The sequence below is a fragment of the Nicrophorus vespilloides genome, unplaced genomic scaffold (genome assembly GCF_001412225.1).
Source record: "Nicrophorus vespilloides isolate i.1.1-1 unplaced genomic scaffold, Nicve_v1.0, whole genome shotgun sequence".
Lineage (NCBI taxonomy): Eukaryota > Metazoa > Arthropoda > Insecta > Coleoptera > Silphidae > Nicrophorus > Nicrophorus vespilloides.
Genome location: NW_017098308.1, coordinates 1 through 16,149, shown reverse-complemented (window position 1 = coordinate 16,149; position 16,149 = coordinate 1). Strand labels below are relative to the sequence as shown.

General features: G+C 31.5%; 2 protein-coding genes across 5 annotated transcripts in view; one reads left to right on the top strand and one right to left on the bottom strand.

Moving 5' to 3' along the window:
- The window catches only part of LOC108562142 (high affinity cationic amino acid transporter 1), a 13,550-nt gene extending 7,145 nt beyond the window's left edge, over window positions 1-6,405 (top strand). The window contains exons 1-11 of one of the 3 annotated variants that reach the window (XM_017920359.1): window positions 1,046-1,275; window positions 1,363-1,643; window positions 1,709-1,846; window positions 1,913-2,067; window positions 2,263-2,504; window positions 4,153-4,302; window positions 4,689-4,865; window positions 4,925-5,112; window positions 5,174-5,330; window positions 5,398-5,580; window positions 5,640-6,405. In XM_017920359.1, coding sequence (XP_017775848.1) covers window positions 1,467-1,643; window positions 1,709-1,846; window positions 1,913-2,067; window positions 2,263-2,504; window positions 4,153-4,302; window positions 4,689-4,865; window positions 4,925-5,112; window positions 5,174-5,330; window positions 5,398-5,580; window positions 5,640-5,797 — 1,725 coding nt within the window. In that variant the 5' untranslated portion in view covers window positions 1,046-1,275; window positions 1,363-1,466 and the 3' untranslated portion in view covers window positions 5,798-6,405. Of the gene's footprint in view, window positions 1-1,045; window positions 1,276-1,362; window positions 1,644-1,708; window positions 1,847-1,912; window positions 2,068-2,262; window positions 2,505-4,152; window positions 4,303-4,688; window positions 4,866-4,924; window positions 5,113-5,173; window positions 5,331-5,397; window positions 5,581-5,639 lie in introns of those variants that run through there. The other 2 variants (XM_017920358.1, XM_017920357.1) reach the window with 2 other exon arrangements.
- Window positions 6,406-6,412: 7 nt separating this feature from the next.
- Window positions 6,413-13,451, bottom strand: LOC108562143 (dual oxidase maturation factor 1). Of its 2 annotated transcripts, XM_017920361.1 has the most exons (8): window positions 13,275-13,451; window positions 11,777-11,834; window positions 11,579-11,713; window positions 10,433-10,649; window positions 7,452-7,663; window positions 7,179-7,392; window positions 6,910-7,122; window positions 6,413-6,845 (listed from the first exon to the last, which is right to left on the bottom strand). In XM_017920361.1, exons 1-8 carry the CDS (start codon window positions 13,437-13,439, stop codon window positions 6,800-6,802), a joined length of 1,260 nt encoding a protein of 419 aa, XP_017775850.1. In that variant the 5' UTR covers window positions 13,440-13,451; the 3' UTR covers window positions 6,413-6,799. The 2 variants fall into 2 exon arrangements, with proteins under 2 accessions (XP_017775850.1, XP_017775849.1); XM_017920360.1 differs by having other exon boundaries at window positions 6,413-7,122.
- Window positions 13,452-16,149: the final 2,698 nt, after the last annotated feature.

Sequence of the window (16,149 nt, the reverse complement as noted above, 5' to 3'; positions counted from 1 at the left end):
TTACTGTATACCACAAATACATATTCATATGGATTTACGTTGGCCTATAGTTATTTTATATTACCGTAAAAAAATGTTACCAGTTCTCAACGTACGATACAGTCATTTGATTATCTATTTATTAATTGAAATTCAGTTTTTAATCTAAACCAATGTTTTACAACTTTTTTCATTTCACAGCATACTTGATTCACTTAACTCATTGGTCTAAACGCTACAAAGAAATTTTAAATTCTTTTTTTAAATGTATTAACTCGTAATATTTGTTTGGTTAAAAGATTTTAATAAATATCAAATATTAATCATTGACTTTATTTGTAATGTATATTTTATGTATTTTTATTATCATTAATAACATTATAAAATATGTATTCTACAAAATTAAGAATTTCAACTAATCGTGTAATTATCAAGTCGAGTAATTGAATTGTTGTTATAAATTGGATTTATAGTTAAGATACATACATAACACGTGTGATTTGTTGATTTATATGCCATCTTGCGAGTGATATGTATATATCTTGATGTACACACTTCATCTAAATATTATATCTATCATCACATATGTGGTATGTCACACATTTTGTTGTTTCTGTCTGATTGATCACAATGATTATTGCAGACTATGTTATAAATTTACATTATAATGTATTTGTATCATGACTACTACGTTGAATCATCTTAAAAAAATTAATACTGTTAGCAAATAATAAAGTTTTTTAAATAGAGTATAATAGAATAAGTGCTACAGAGAAAATTTGAGCGCTGTTTTTAAATATACTAACTTGGTATATCTGTTTGATTAAAAGATTTTTAATAAATTATAAGTTATTGCAAATAATCATAAATATTTGATTATTTTTAGCAAAATAAAATAAGGAAAAATTATTGAAGCAAATATATATATATATTACAAAATGAAGAATTGCAATATATTTAATATTAACTAATATTATCAACTTTAGAAATGATTCCAATGCTTAAAGGGTTGAGTTTTTATGTACAGCAATACCTCGCTTAGTACTGCATCTACCAGTGTAGATTCATTATATTCCAATTTAGAAATAAACTAAATTTTAATTTAGCAAAAAAAAATTATACATGATTTGTATAAATTCTCCTGGACAGTCCTGGATATTGGCGTAACCGATTGCCCGTACTATGCGAGATATTGCTATATTTGTTTATAAATGAAAGTTACAGTTAAGATGCATACTTAATAATCGCAATTTGCTATAAGTTATAGGACATCATAAGAAAAGTATATATATTGATGTACGTACTTCATCTAATTCACTCTATTAGATAGAGTATACTTGATTAAATGTAAATTTAATAATAATATATGTGGAATATCTTTAGCGCTATCTGGTTTTACCAACGGTGAAAAGAGTCTATCAAGGAAGAAGCATTGCAGCGATTTCATAGACTTTCTGGATGTCTGGTTGGACATTCTGGAACACTTAATGTCGGCGGCAACTTGCGCGCGTGTCGCTAGCGCCACGGTTGATTACATGAGTCAAGGTCGATTAAGGCAATGGCTCTTCGGCTTAGAGACGCATTCCCTGGGTGAACCTTGGCCGGATGTCTTAGGAATTAGCATCGTAGCCATCGTGACCACCCTCTTCATGCTCGGATTAGAAGTACGCTGAATACAACATTCTCTTTTAAACGCACTGTAACAAACTAACCGAATTTCCTCCTGCAGAAATCATCATCGTTCTGCATACTGCTATTCCTCGGCATAATCACCAGTTTTACGTTCTTCGTAAGTGTGGGCGGTTATCATACGGATATCATCTTTTGGAATTGGAGCGAGGACTTCAGGAAGCGGTCCTGGGGTTGCGTAAGATCTTCGGCGGAATTGAAAGAGAAGTACTCGTTAGGTTTTATTGGTATTGTTGATTTGTAGATATTAACGACGGCTGCGATGTGCTCGTTCGGCTTCGCCAATTCCTTTCCGAGCGCTTTGATGGTGAAGCCAATGAAAATAGCGGCGTTTGTAATAATTCCGTTGATTTGCTATTCCGTGATCGCGCTAGTTTTCACACTGATGTCACATTATAGGTGAGTTCCCGATGATTGAAGTAGCTTCCAAAGTTTTATTGTTTTGGAAAGAATCAATTTGTCACTGAAATCAATAATGCGCTGCCCGTCGAAGGCGACGAAGGGATTACTAATAGGAAGCCCTTCTCCTTTAAGTTTCTTTTCGCCTGATGGGAAAGGGAAATGGGATGATATTGTTCGTAATTCCGGTTTCAGAGAATTGGCTGGGATCGCTATTCCTCTGGTGCGGGTCTTCGAAGTGAGGGACGTAGATTGGGCCCGTCCGGTGATGGCAGTCTGCACCATTTGCGTGGTATGCCTAGCGCTTACTGAAATTATGCCGTCTCTCTACAGCCTATTAGTCCGATTAGCTGGTCGCGATTGGAGACTCCTCGTTTCACCAATTTTATACAGGAATTCACTCACCGGAGCTCCGGTTCTCGCCATTTTCACGGCAGGTAAGACTTCATTTCTAGTAAACGACATTTCCCGCACAAGGAAAAATGTGTCGTGCTTGTCTGTCATGCCATAAAATCAATCCGTAAACTTTTTGGCTTAGCGACAAGTTTCCTTAGATTCAATCTGAAAGTTCGGAAGCGGTCTACGAAAACCTACACGAAACAGTAATTTCCTAAAGAACTCATAAACACGAAAGTAATAAGCAGTGAAACTTGTATTTCAATTAATAGCTTACTAGAAATATTTCACATGACAATAAAATGACACACATACAATAATTTTATAATAATTATATCGTTCATCATATTTTTTTAATCAAATTTCTTTGAATATTTATTTAATTACTATTTTTAAATTTTATACTTACATTTAATGTCCTAGAAGTGATTATTTTTAATATCTCAGTGATTTATGATTAATATAAAAAATACATATAATATCTTAATTTGTCCATATTATAGTGGAACCTCGCTTAACGAGCAAAATAAATTGTAAGAATGACTCGCTTAACGAGCGACGTTTCGAATAACGAGTAAAAGAGCAGTTTCAGATTGTGCCTCTGGTACATCACTTTCAAAACGTATGATCACATATTATTTGTATTTTTATATGGTATTTGTAATTTTTAACAGGTTCTAAAATATTAGTTGCATTTGTTTTATTTTATGTTATTTTAACAGAATTTCGAAATATTTCATACATTTAACAAATTTCCATAGTTCAGAAATAAAAACCTGACTTATTATAACGGAATTTACTAAGCATCTGTCTCGTGTTTTAATTAAATTTTTAACTGTTATTGGGTGGATATTTAAATTTAGTTTATGTTCAGTAGTTTTGCCAATATACAGTGAAATGATGTTAAGCTTTATTTTAGGTCAAAAGTTTGCTCATTTATATTTTAAATTTGATTAAGAAATTCATTGCTTAAATAAATGTGAGTAGACATAACAATTATTATTGTACAATATAACAAATAATTACATAATGCATCCGCTAAAATATAAATATATTATTTTAGTGTACGACGATTCTATAATTAATGATTTACATAAATAATAACAAGTAATTTATTAAGTGAGAGGCGGACAGACAGATTACAATATAACGTTATTTTTTATTTATCATTAATTTGTATAGAAGTAAATAACTGTCCACTGGTCAACATGTCTATTGTGAAAATACAAAATCGAAATAAATAGGAAGGGTGCTATGCGTTCAATTTATTGTGGCTTGTCGCCTACTGGACCAGTTCCGTTTATTCACCGACAACATTATTCTCCATAACAACCGGAAAAACAAACAAAAAAGCGACTGTATCGATCTTTCCATTATGTGTATGTTGCCGATCACTAAACCTGACAGATTTTAAATCAAAAATATAGACGCTGTATGTATACACACACTTTGATAAATAGCATTCATAGTTGTTCATAATTTTCATTTCATAATTGGTTTACAATTGGTATTTTAAACTATTTATTAGCAAAAAGCTAAGGTTTCTAATGATTTTAGCTACACATAGCGGAAATAGGTTCAGTGCATTATAAATACATAATTAAAATATACATTAACTTTGCTTCTGAATGGATATCATTATGGACAGCCTTATTTCGCTTTAATTAACATCGCTTTGGATTGTTTCAGGTAGTTTGGCGTCGATCCTGGCGTTCGCCTGTCCCCTTTCCTACTTGCTGCGACTCATGAACGTGGCCTGTTTGTTCAAATGTGCATTAAAATCCAGCACGGCGCTTTACGGCCGCTATAAACCGGAAAACAATAATCTGGAAATACCAGGTAAACTAATTACATGTGACAAAGCGCGGATCGATACCTCGGTTTTGCGGTAGATGTATTCACACATTACTAACTCATTAGAAATACCGTGAATGCAAGAAATAGAAATCTATCGATTTGTCAATTACCCAAGGAGACCAAATTTAAAATACTATACAATTTCTTTGATTGTTGTACTTTGGTGATCTTCAATATTTGTTGTCTTATAATTAAAAATATAAAAAAAGTTAAATAATCATTAAAAAAATAATAATTAAAATAAAACGAATAAAATGTATAAGAGAAAATGCGCCTTTCCATTTATTCAAATCATTTTCTTTTTATTTTAGAGAGAAAACTTATAACGCGGATTTTTTTTATTCAAAACTGTATTGTTTGTTTTATAGTAGTATCGAGCAATATACAGTACAGTATGCTGAAGCCGACGAGAAAGCTGCAGCAACAGCAGCAGCATCAGAAGATCCGCAAGTCCAGAACTTTTTGCGACATGCTTCCAGCTTATTTGCGAAAGAACAAAGCGACCGTTTCCGCCTCCGAGTTAAGAAGTAAAAGGAGCAGAAAGAGTACGAATCGTTTACCGTCCTGAAACTTTGGATTTATGCTGGTTCGCTTCTATTTGCAGGCCCGTCTGGAGATAAGGAGTATTTATTGTTGGACCACTACAGCACATCCTCGCTGGATCATCTTGCCATAGATACCTGTTCAGATAGCGACGTGAACGAGATGTCACCTAATTGCAGCGACGGCGAGGAATCTAGTAGCTCAACCGACATCGATGCCGTAGTTCAAGAATACAAAGACAGAATTCAAGTAATAAAGGACACGAAAGGCTGCCCTTTCAATTTGCATCTAATGAATTTGTTTGTTACAGGTGGCTACTGTTAATAATTTTAACGAAAAGAGGTGCCCGACTCTGTTAACAAGCAGAGTTGTGCTTTGTCTAATTATCGTTCTCTATATCAGCTCCGTCTTATTATCGCTGGGTATTACAATAAATTCGTTGTATCTATCCTGGTCTAATATAATAGGTAAATATCATCACATGACTTCAGATATTATATTGATTTACATTCTTTGTTTGTTCGCTGTACGCAGTGTCGACCTTGTGCTTATTGGGAATCTGCGTAATGCCTCAAAATACATCAAACAAGGAAGAAGCTATAAAATCTCCTATCTGGTTTCCATGGTTCTGCTTCGTGGCAATAATAATAAATGTTCTCTTGGGCACCACACTTCTAATTGAAATCTGGCCAGCTGTAGTACTCTGGATAATTTCAGGTATTTCCAATATATCAGAATAGCAGCAGGCGTTGATAGTCATTTGTTTGGTTTTCTAGGCCTAATGCTGTATTCGCGATGCAGCTGTTGCAGCTGTTTTGACGAAGATAAGGAGCCTATTCGCATCAGCTCGAAAACCGAATGCTCAATAGCAGATCCATCCAATAGCACAGCTACGAAATACATCGAAGTAGACACGATCTTGATACCCAGATGACAGGAACTAGACGAGGAATACTTGATAGTGGACTTGGATGAAGACATGTAATATTTTGAGTGTGTATATATAGGGACGGACGTATTAAACGGATAAAATGGGAATCGATAAATCCTTGAAATGAATTGAATGACAATACGCGGATCGATATATTTTATTAGACAGATAAGACACGAGAACATAAACGAAAATCAAAAAAATGTAATATCATATTTTATAAAACTTATTAATTTTGGAGAATTGTTTCTTTATTTCGGCTGTGGTTTCTGCTAGAGCTTTGGAAATCTTTATTACTAGTATAGTGTAGTGCGGCCGTTTCCCAAACACATTTTCTTCTTTTATTCTGATTTCTAGTTCAATCTTACGGCTTAAAATGATTAAGACACAATCACATAAACTCACCGTACACATCGAATACGACTTAGGTAGTAATGTAGTTTGGGAAACGCTGGCTTAGGAAAGAAATAAACGACGGGTACGACTTTACCTCACGGAATTTGTCCAAAAAATATATCTTGCTGTCACACATGTGACCTGTTATAATGTGTGTAAATACTAATAAAATTATATATTATCTTAAAAGTTTTTTGTATTGTGAAATGAAAAGACGAAAAGTTGTACACAATAAATAAATTTATTAAAACCATGAATAAAATTATTAAACTAAATCGAAAAGTGTAAGAATTACATGTTATTTGATTACAAAGAACTGTATGGAATTACATTTTTTTCACTCTTACTAACTTAACAAAGGCATTTTAGAAAATAAAAAATAAAGCAAGTCATAAGAATTGTGTCAATAAATCAATTATTGCTCGGATTTGTTTTTCGACTTGCTTTGCTTTCGTTTCTCGCATTATGGCAAATTATTCGATTCGATAAACAATTGTTAACATTATTAAAAAGTATCAAATATCACATATATAAGATCACTTAAAGTTTTCGTTATTTTTTCGTTATATTTACGTTATCCTATAATAAATTGCACTAAGTATTAGTCGATTACCACATGGAAACCTCATGTATTTTGTTGGGTTGGCTTCTTAATCTGTAAATGAGAAATGAATGAATCAGAGTCTGGCGGATGAGTGACTGGGATGGCTGTGGCGCACCTAGAAAACTCTTTGTGTATCGTAGGAACATCTTTTGAAACGCTCGTGGAGACAGAGTCTTGCGAAATCGTCCTCGTCAATTTCTTCTCGGGGAGCGAGTGTCTCTGCTTGAAGGGGTATTGCCATGATGGTTTTGTTGCCTCCAATTCGAAGCCTTGATTGTCGACTCCCTGTTTTTCCAAAATTTTATCCGGCGTTTTCGAAGATAGTCGTCTAAGTAAAATATTCATTAGACTCGTAGTTAATGTTTCATTTGATTTTGCTAATACCTCAAAATCCTTGTTCCCAGACCTACGCCTGATGCCTCTTCCAGTTTCCCACTGCTCGATCGTTTCTTCTGGAACCGTTTTCCATGGCTGTCCTCTATGATAATGTGCCTGTCGTAAGGCGTGTCGTAGTCAACTTCTAGAATTGTCGAGAAACTGTGAGGGAACAGAATCTCAACTGTCGTAATAATCACTCCGCTCAGCAGACAGATGAAGCCTGAAGCAAGAAAGAATATGGTTATTGGTGCTTCCGTATACTTGATATTTGTTAAATACCTGCTATGAAGACGAGCCAGAAGCACCAGCCCAAATGAAAGTGTAGAGTTTGGCCCTCCAGATGGATCGTCAAAGGTTTTTCCGGAAGCATAACCAAGTATCCACAGACTGTGCCCAAAAGGCAGATGCCGCAAGCGGTCATTAAAACTGCCCCGTAACGAGGGACTACTATTAGCATTAGGTTCATTAATAACCAGACTGCGAAAGATGTCCTAAATAAGAAAATAAATATTGGTATATTAAAAATGTCACATTCAATATAATACTTGTAAGTAATTGTTATTACTTGTCACGACTTTAACTTTGAGATTCAAACAAAGAATTTGAGAGTTGTTATGTCTCAGTTATGTGAAAATAATGTTGTAGTTTAACATTATTTTTATTTTGTGTATTTATACTTAAGTATACCTATCCTTCGTTTTACATGGTACTTTACTTACATGTTATCGCTCTTGCACCATTAAAAATATTAAATAAATGTTAATAGTTACATATTTTTCTCAGGAACCTATCTATCCTGTAAAATAAGGGATAGGTGTACTATATTTGCATTTTTTTTCTAGTATCGTACGCCACTTTTTTATATTCATAATTAAATCATGCATCTAAAGTTGCCTATGAAGATAATCGTTATGAATAGTATTGTACTTTTTCATTCTCAGTAGTCATAGGTTTTTTCAAAATTTAATGACGTACATATACGTTTACAAGGTAAATATTTCACAATTATTCAAGCTCCGACGATTCTTTGAAGTTTCTAAGCTAAATTAGCAATCATTAACGCTTATTATTATAATTACGCCAGACTAAAATAGACAAATAGTAGTCAACAAATAGTAAAAAAACTCAGATAGTTAAAACAATTTGACGACCTCTGCATACATTATAATAAGAAAACAAAATTAAATATAAATTTGTCAAAATTCTATGTTATTCATCGAAGCAGACGTTTTATTTGTATTGTCCTTAAATATATGATTCACATATTGACTGCAGTTGGCAGAACCTCTCAATAGCAGTCAAAAGGTATTTTGGCGCTAAAATCAGTAAAGTGTAAACATACTGTCAAAATGATCGGAAATTTAGTGTTGATATATTTTAATGCTTTATAATAAATATTTACCAATAGGACGAATAAAACAAATCCTACACTTACATTTTGAGAATTAACTGCATATAATTTCAAGGAGGTATATCTATCACATTTCCACTTAAAGCATCGTCAAAGTTAATGACCTAATATTGCGCTGATGATTTGACCTCGTGAGTTGCCCTTTATCATTTAAAATCTTTAAGAGTGTTAAACATTATCTGCGGCCCTAAATTAAAAATTGATCTACATAAAAACAGAGAGTCGAACTAAAATTAATTTCGTTCCGGTTTACGGTTACGTTCCAAGGAAATGTTTTTAGTTCCTGTTTTGGTTCGTCTAAAAATTCGGTTCCGGTTAATATTAAAATTTAAAAAAAAAGAAAAATTTAAATTCGATAAATTTAAAATGGAGTCAAACACCAAATCTCCTTCGTTTTAATTATAAAATTGAAAACAAAATACAATTTAGGAACATATTTAAAAAATAATTAATTTATATTAAAGTGTATCGATCCAGAGTTTCGGTGGAAGTTTCTTTGTACGTGGATATCATATACACAGTTTGTTTATATATTCTATTAACAATAATAATTGCTGTGTTACATCTAATTTTGAAATTGCTAATCAAGATAGATATATTTATTAATGTATATTATTAATGTTTATTTACTTAGTAATTATTTAATTTATATTTTCCCCTAAAATTTAACTTTAGCTACGGGAATCGGTAACATTTAAAATGCTATGTTTTCCTGCGCATTTTAGACTGCCGCTTCTTAAATTATTTCAGTAATTACAGTATTTTCGGTTTTAATGCTAATATTTTCGAAAAAAAAATGTATGGTAAACAAAAAGAAGATGTCGTAAGCGAACGTGTTTGCCAAAATTCGACGTGCGTTGATCTTGATTGCTCTTGATCTTGAGTAGTATATAACAAGATTAAGACGTTAATTGAAAATTTTGAAATTTTCTGAATTTTGAAATTTATCGAACAAGCATTATTTCCCAAGCAATTCAATAAGTATGTATGTAAATAGTAATACAAGTTTTAGTTGATATTTCGTGAAAAGTAATCATATTACACTGATTAATAATCGATAATTAGTTTAGAAAAGTATATACAGTGCAACCTCGCATAACAAGAAATTCGCTTAACGAGCGACATATTCTGTGTATTTGAATAACCATCATCGATTTTGTTGTCATCTTAAGTAATATAAACATATGGAGTCAGGCGTATACCCACTTCACCGTGTGTGTATATGAAAATAGATCCTGATGTTAGTAGTGTTTTTTTTTCTGCAAAATTTAATAATTAATTTTCTGTTAATAACGTTACACATACATTTTGAGGGAAATTGCAATAATTTATATGGGAACAAATATTTTGCTTTTCGAGAAAGGAATCGTGAAATCCTGGAATGGATTATGCTCGTTAAGCGAGGTTCCACTGTATTACGAAAAATATATGTAGCTTAGGATGGAAAGACCTTTGCAACAGTTAATATTATTTATTTGAATATGTTTGTTTAACTGCTTCAATAAATGTTATTATTTGTGTATTGCCTAGTAAATAATCGGTTATTTATAAAATATTATTTCTGCACAATCAAATTAGATGTAATATTACGCAACAGTGAAGGAATTCATTTTTTTCTACCATTCAATCGGATCTAAGTATTCAATTTCAATTTGGAATTCGTGGTTTGCGCAAACAGCAATAATTTAAAATTAATAACGACGTGTATACGTCGCGGACGGCGCAATAAATACGTGTATTCCGCATGAGTGATTCTCGTAAAATGTAAGGAGAAACAATAACAGCGAGCGCAAGGAATGCGACGGGATTATATAAGAGCCGATCCCCAATTGTAATGTAACCAACTTACCATAGCATGATGACGGCAAAATAACCCGCAGCCCTGTATTGTCCTCCCCAGGATAAACCTTCCTGACCAATGCTAAAGTATTCGGCCACAGTGAGGATAGGATAGGGCAGGCCCCTCGTCAAAGCCTCTTTGAAACTGTTTCCCATCTGGTCAGACGTCAGCCAGTAGAATCTCTCATTGTAGTCGATATCCGTTGTCGTGTTCTCGTTCGAAATTGCTGCACACAAAGAGCATCCAAAAGAAACAAAATATGAAACGTCTTCGTGTGAATTCCAGTTAATTACTTTATTTGCTGTCTCGTGTACAGAGACAGCAAATAAAGTAATTAACGAGCACCGACCGTATGTAAATCTTAAACTATTTATAACTATTATTAGAATGAAATTAAAACGCCTCCATCCAGCGCGATATTAATTGGAATGCAAATAATGTTATTAGTTTATAGCAAAAAGTGGATTGCAGGTGAAATACAGCTGGAGCCGTGTGAATTGGAAATTCATTTGCAAAACGATTAAGTTGACGGCTATTATGGTTGAAAACTATTTAGTTCACACTGCAGACAATGAGCCCACATTTTCGCAGTTAAATGGTTATTCTGGCACATCTCGATGTCGAAACCAATGAACGCGTTACTAAACATTCACGTATTTGTGATTAAAGCGTTTAAAACAAAAATATGTATTTTTATGTGACGAGTGATTGAAATAATTAAATTATTTTATATACCAACATAAATAAAATAATTAATTTAACAATTATATCGGAAAACATGCTGTCTCACAGATATCTAAGTTTAAACTAGAAAAATTTGTTTGCGAAATGTATTCTAATCTTGTAATATAAGTGAAGCATTATTTTGCTTTATGCTTTTCATGATTTTCTTATAGATGAGTTTTTTTTTAAATTTATAATATAATTGTATAGATGCACAATATTAATTTTAATAATTAAAAGATGAGATTGGGAATATCACATTATATTATTTCATTTTAATTCTAAACCTTAGTGATAATTAAATATTTCGTTGTGATAGTTAAGAAAAATAAATCTTGTTCGGAAAATTCAATATATACATTTTCTAGTTTATCGATAAAGGTTATGGATCATTGACTAAAGTGTTAAATAATATTAGAAATACGTGCTCACCTTGCAACGTGATATTGACATGCTGCAAACCAACGTAGACACCAATGTTCGCGTCAATCTTTTCTTTGGAAAAGGCCCTGTAGCTACTAATTATAGACGCATTTCCGACGTGCCACCCAGATCCGAATATTGAAACTGCAATGAAATTAACAAGAAAATAATCATACTAATAATATTCATTTATGCGGGAAGTTTTACCTAAATTTGTCGCTCCTACGAATAAGCTTAATGTCACTGTGAAGAATGTTGTGAATCTCTAAAAAAATAAAAATTATAAATTAATGCATACATTATTATGTATTAGTTTAATGTTATTAGTGTTTAATTTAAAAATGTATTATAGTTTATTTTTGTTTACATTTTTTGACTGCTGCAATAAACTTTATTATTACTATTATGTATTAAAATGTTTACTATTTCGAATATTTTCAATTTATTAAATTATATCTGTTGTGAAATAAGTGAAAAGATCAAATTTAATCAAAGTTAATACATTTTCATTTACAAAATAAACTGCATTTATATTTTCAATTATTGCTTAATCAAATGCGCTGAAATTGATTCTTTGTATTACTGTCCCATTTCTTCCACCATCTCTTTATATTATTATAATAAATTAGAAACATATAAACTTGATGTGGAATATCATTTATAATAAATTTAATTTTGTGATTTTTTGTTATTTTGTGACGTAAAATTTAGCAAGTTATTAAGTTATTGCTGTACTATAATAATAAAACTATGCATACTAATTTTAAATCATCTATAATACAACCATCCTAAAAGTTTTTGACATAATTAAATTAACAATTTAAAATTCGATTATGTATTTACGAGACATACTTCGAAAGTCTGATAAAATTCGAGTTGCATCGTACACTTTCAATATTCGTAAAATTAAGTATGCATTCAGCACGAGCGAACAATTGCATTGATGCGCCAACAAAATTCCCTGTAACGTGGCATTCAATAGGAGACACATTGTTTTTATTCTTTGTACGAATCGTCGGATCTCAATTAAAACACGTGGAAAACTTTCATTTCCTCGTTGGAGCATGCGGCGGGCCTCTTCTTCCCGAAATGTTAAAACAATGTCTGCGTTTCGGTTGCGTAAAGCGTAAGATTTGTCACCGTTCGCCTAATATGCGTTATTATTCAAGGTCTGGTTCACATGTTATGACCTGAAGGCATTCGTCTAAAGAGATTCCAATGATTGGAAACCCTTTTTTTTTCATTAGAATTTCGATTATATTCCATCGACGATTGTGAAAAAGAGAATTATATATAATTGTTTTCAAGATACCAGACCAGAAATGAAGATTTGACCTTTGCGTATGACAAACATTTTGAAACATACCAGTGTCCGGAAATTATATTTACATTAAGTGGATCAAAAACGAGTCAATAAAGATTATTGCAAAGAATATTAAATGTTTTAAATTCATTAAGGATTGTAGGGGCCCCAACCCAAATATTTTTGATGGCCCCCAAAATACCAAAAACAATAATGGTTATGGGGCTACCAAAGCCTGGGGCCCCTATGCACGTGCCTCATTACATTACTGGAGAATCCTTCACTAATTATATCTATTTTCCTAACAATAAGTAAAATGAATGCCACAGAATGTTGCATGTTTATGAAACAAAGTCATATGCAATGAATGACTATGCTCTCATATTTATTTTACTGACTCACTTCTTTTCTGATTCCTGGAAAGATGATTAGGAACGCGACATATAATGTGCAGAATATTATGAGGAACGTGATGAGGGTGACATCTCCGGTGACAGCAGTTCTGTTGTTGAAGCTGTAGAGAGTCGGACCACCATCATATCTAAACGCATCGAACCAACCCTTCATGGCACTTTTAGTCCTGAAATAAATAAACAATAATTAATATATAAATTAGTACGTTATTTATTTTAATTTATACATATAAATTACATTTAATTTTGCTTCTAATCCATTAGCTTAATTGTAGATACAAACTTCTTGATTAAGTTATGATTTAAATCCTTAATATATTACTTTTTGTTTATCAATTATTTTTAGATTAACCTCTTAACGCCGGAATTAATTCATAAAAAAAATATTACAAAAATCATACGAAACTAATATTTTAACTATCAATTACTAACTTTTAACTCTTCTAGTTACATTAAGAGTTGGCAGTAAGTGTATATTTTAAAATAGGAATGAACTAAATATGCTACACCCGACCATTGCTCGAAAATATTGTTCTGTCGCGCGTACTGTTGTAGAAATACGGTATGTATCAAATATGATAAATTCTATTAATCAATATAATAAATAATAGAATTTAATTTGTTTAGCTAAAATAATAATAAATAATGGAAAACAGATATAAGTTGTTGGAAATGTGACTTTATTCAATTGATATTTTTATTATTTGTTATATATATTATTAAAGTTACATATAACTTAATAATAAAAATACTAATAATTATTTATTTAACATATTCAATAACCACTCTTATGAAGCCTTTCTGCCCTTAAATTACTATTTAGGGTAATATATAATAATCTTATGTTATAAAACAGGACGACTAATAGTCGAATGGTTAAGTCGCCCTACCCATGATGCAGTAGGCAAAGGTTCAAATCCTGTTCAAGCCAGGCCCTTTGTGAGCCTTCTCGATGCTTGCAGCAAAAGGGCCATTGTTCATCACAGATGGACAGTGAAATGAATGAGGTTCAGCAAAGTCGATGAAGAATGATAGTGTTAAGGATAGCAGCAGATTCACAGTGAAAGGAAATAGTGGAATCGCAGAGCATCAATATACTACTGAAGTTAACTTACAAGATGAAAACTATGCACCGGGAAAGATTATCCAATTAATGTCAACCGCAATCTTAAATTTACTCAATGTTCACATTAATGAACAGATTACGAATAAAATTATACGACACAAAAAAAAAACAAAACTGTCATTTCTTTCTTCTACTTTGTATATTGTAAATTGTTATTATTTTTTTTAATTATTCTATACATTAATTCATTTATAATTTGTTTTAGGCCAGCTAGAAAGAACTATGGTCAATAGCTCTTTGTAGCAATTCAATTTAGTTTTATTATTAATATTCTGTTAAGTTTATATTATGTTTGTTGAAATACATATTATTATTTATTTATTTTAATATGACATTCAAAAATATCTTTCAATGAAAATGGTGTGAGTTTACTTGGAGAGAAGAATTAAAAATCGAATTACATTTCAATTCATATAGTAATTTTTATTGGCTTTAATTTAGCCAAAGTATTTCATCAAGATTGAATGAATTTATCGAACATTCCAATGAAATATTTAAATGTTGGAATATCAATCTTATTTCCATTTTCTCTTTGGGTTTCGAATTAGATCACTTTCAACCAATTCTATTCTGACTTGTTTTAAATAAATGTGATAGTACTCTGCAAAGCCAGTGGTTAAACTGGTATTTTATTTGTTTCATCTCCTCTCCAGTTGTATATACATATCTGTGGGTATAATGTAGTTTTCCTACTTTCGCCACCTGTTCTAAAGTTGTTATATCGGTTTCGTGCCTATTATAATTTCTTAGAATAGAATTGTATTGGCCAGAAACAGCGAAATCAAAATAACATCCATAATGCAAAAAAAAAGAAAAAACTTAAAATATGAATAAAAAGAAAAATAAAATATAATCAAAAAAGGAAATTGTAATATAAAAAAGATAAATAATAAATAATTGGAAATGCAAAGAACATAAGTATACTTCATAATATTAAAAATAATCATCAATTAAAATCGAATAAGGGAGTGAGAAAAAAGCAGCGTCTAGGATCATCTAGGATTTTATTTATAATACGTGCAGTAAATAATTAAAAAAACAAACTGATTTACCGAACACAAGGTTAAAGCTATAAGTGCAAATAAAATCGAATGCATAAAAATCTAGTTTATTGAGATACAAGTTGCTGGTATTTTATGTATACGTTTGTATTCTAATTATATAACAAACAAAAATTGCGCGTTGCGTCAATGGCACATTTACGCTGTGCTGCCATTTAGAAACAATTAAAGCCGATCGGGTAATTAATATTAATTGGAAAGGCGAAGTGTCTGCAAACTCACCTGGGACAAAGATCTATAGACTTTTTCATCTAGTGAATATTAAGCTTGATTTTACTATTTTGGTATGTAATGTGTATTTATTTGCTCATTGAAGTACTATAGTATTTTCTTGTTTGCATTACAAAAATAAGAATTTGAAATTAGTTCATTCATAGGGCGGTAAGATTGAGGTCAAGTATATATACAATACATTGATCAAAAATTATCTTTCAGCTTAAATATAATTATAGAAATACCTCGCATAGTATGGATATTCTGTTTGAAAAAATCGATCATTTTTGTTTAAAAAATAATTTATTTTGTTCAATTAACGTTTATTTTCTCTAGAAATTATCAAACCGTGCTATAGTGAATTCGGGCTGATTGAAGCTGTACTATGCGAGGTATTTATTGCTGCATATAAGAATTTCTTTTATTTTATGAAAATTACACAATAACATAAGAATTTTATTATA